This window comes from Buceros rhinoceros, unplaced genomic scaffold (genome assembly GCF_000710305.1).
Source record: "Buceros rhinoceros silvestris isolate BGI_N320 unplaced genomic scaffold, ASM71030v1 scaffold25725, whole genome shotgun sequence".
NCBI lineage: Eukaryota > Metazoa > Chordata > Aves > Bucerotiformes > Bucerotidae > Buceros > Buceros rhinoceros.
In genome coordinates, this window is record NW_010412652.1 from 6,025 (window position 1) to 7,109 (window position 1,085).

The following is a 1,085-nucleotide window of genomic DNA, read 5'->3' on the forward strand; positions in this document are numbered from 1 at the left end:
GCGGCAGCTTTCGAGGCAAGAGCTGCTGTTCCAGCTCCCTTTTCCCTCCTCCCTCCCCTGCACAGTCGTGGCTCTGCTGCTGTCACATCTGACCAAACGGTGCCCAGAGCCTCCACCAGACACATTTTCTCCTCCACCAGTTGCTTTTCCATGTGCTTTTCCAAGTCCTTTGATCACTGGAAGGGTGGGTGGCTCTGGGCTGTGTCTCATGTCAATTAAGCTGGGTTTTGCCTCCCTCAAAGTTGGAGATCAAACGTTAGTCGGCCGCCGTGATGCTTCTCTTCCAAATGCAGCCCGGCGGCTCCTGCGCTTGGTTTGGGTAGCAGCGAGGTGGGGGGTGGCAGTAACGACCCGTCCGAAGCAGAATTAATGGGAGCCCACCCGCCCCATGAGCTGCTCCATCTCTCCCAATCCCTTGAAAATTAGGAGCTTCTGGGGAAGGACATCGTGGATTTCTGCCACCCGGAAGACCAGCAGCTCCTGCGGGACAGCTTCCAGCAGGTACAGCCCCTCGGCTCCCGTTCGCGCACAGGGCATGGGGGTCAGGCCGGAGCCTGCCTTGGGGCAACGACATTAATTGGCAAACCAAGAGCAAAACCGAGCCTAGCTCCTCCTTCTCCCTTGGCAAACGTGATGGGCTCAGTCAGGTAACTGTAAATGTGCAGAACAGTCCCGGAGCGTCGATGTCTAATTCTCGAATTCGTCCTCTGGCTGCGAGTCCAGCTGCTTCTCGGGCCAGAGACGTGGCTACTTGAGTGCCATGGCTGAAACCCCGGTTCGTCTCTAGGGCCAGCCCAGTGCTGCAGAACCCGAAATGGAGGCGCTTTGCTTGCCCCGTTGTCGTTACTCTCATTTCTGAGGGCGTTGGACTTGGGGCAGGGCAGGTAAGGCTGCCCTGGCGCTTTCATGACTCCAACAAGCAGCTGCTCATGTCCATCTGTCCAACTAGCTGCAACCAGAAGCGACAGCATGTGCTTCATTTCCCGGAGGCTTTTCTCATACATCTCACCCGTGCAAAGAGAAAGAGATAGGACCAGCGGCGCCAAAACGGGGGTGTCAGGGCCCAGAGAGCGGAAGGGAAGAGC

General features: G+C 57.5%; 1 protein-coding gene across 1 annotated transcript in view; it reads left to right on the forward strand.

Moving 5' to 3' along the window:
* Positions 1-1,085, forward strand: part of ARNT (aryl hydrocarbon receptor nuclear translocator) — a gene marked incomplete at both ends in the record, with an annotated part of 7,465 nt that overhangs the window by 5,914 nt on the left and 466 nt on the right. The window contains one exon of the mRNA XM_010136484.1: positions 427-501. Within this exon, the coding sequence (XP_010134786.1) occupies positions 427-501 (75 nt within the window). The remainder of the gene's footprint in view (positions 1-426; positions 502-1,085) is intronic.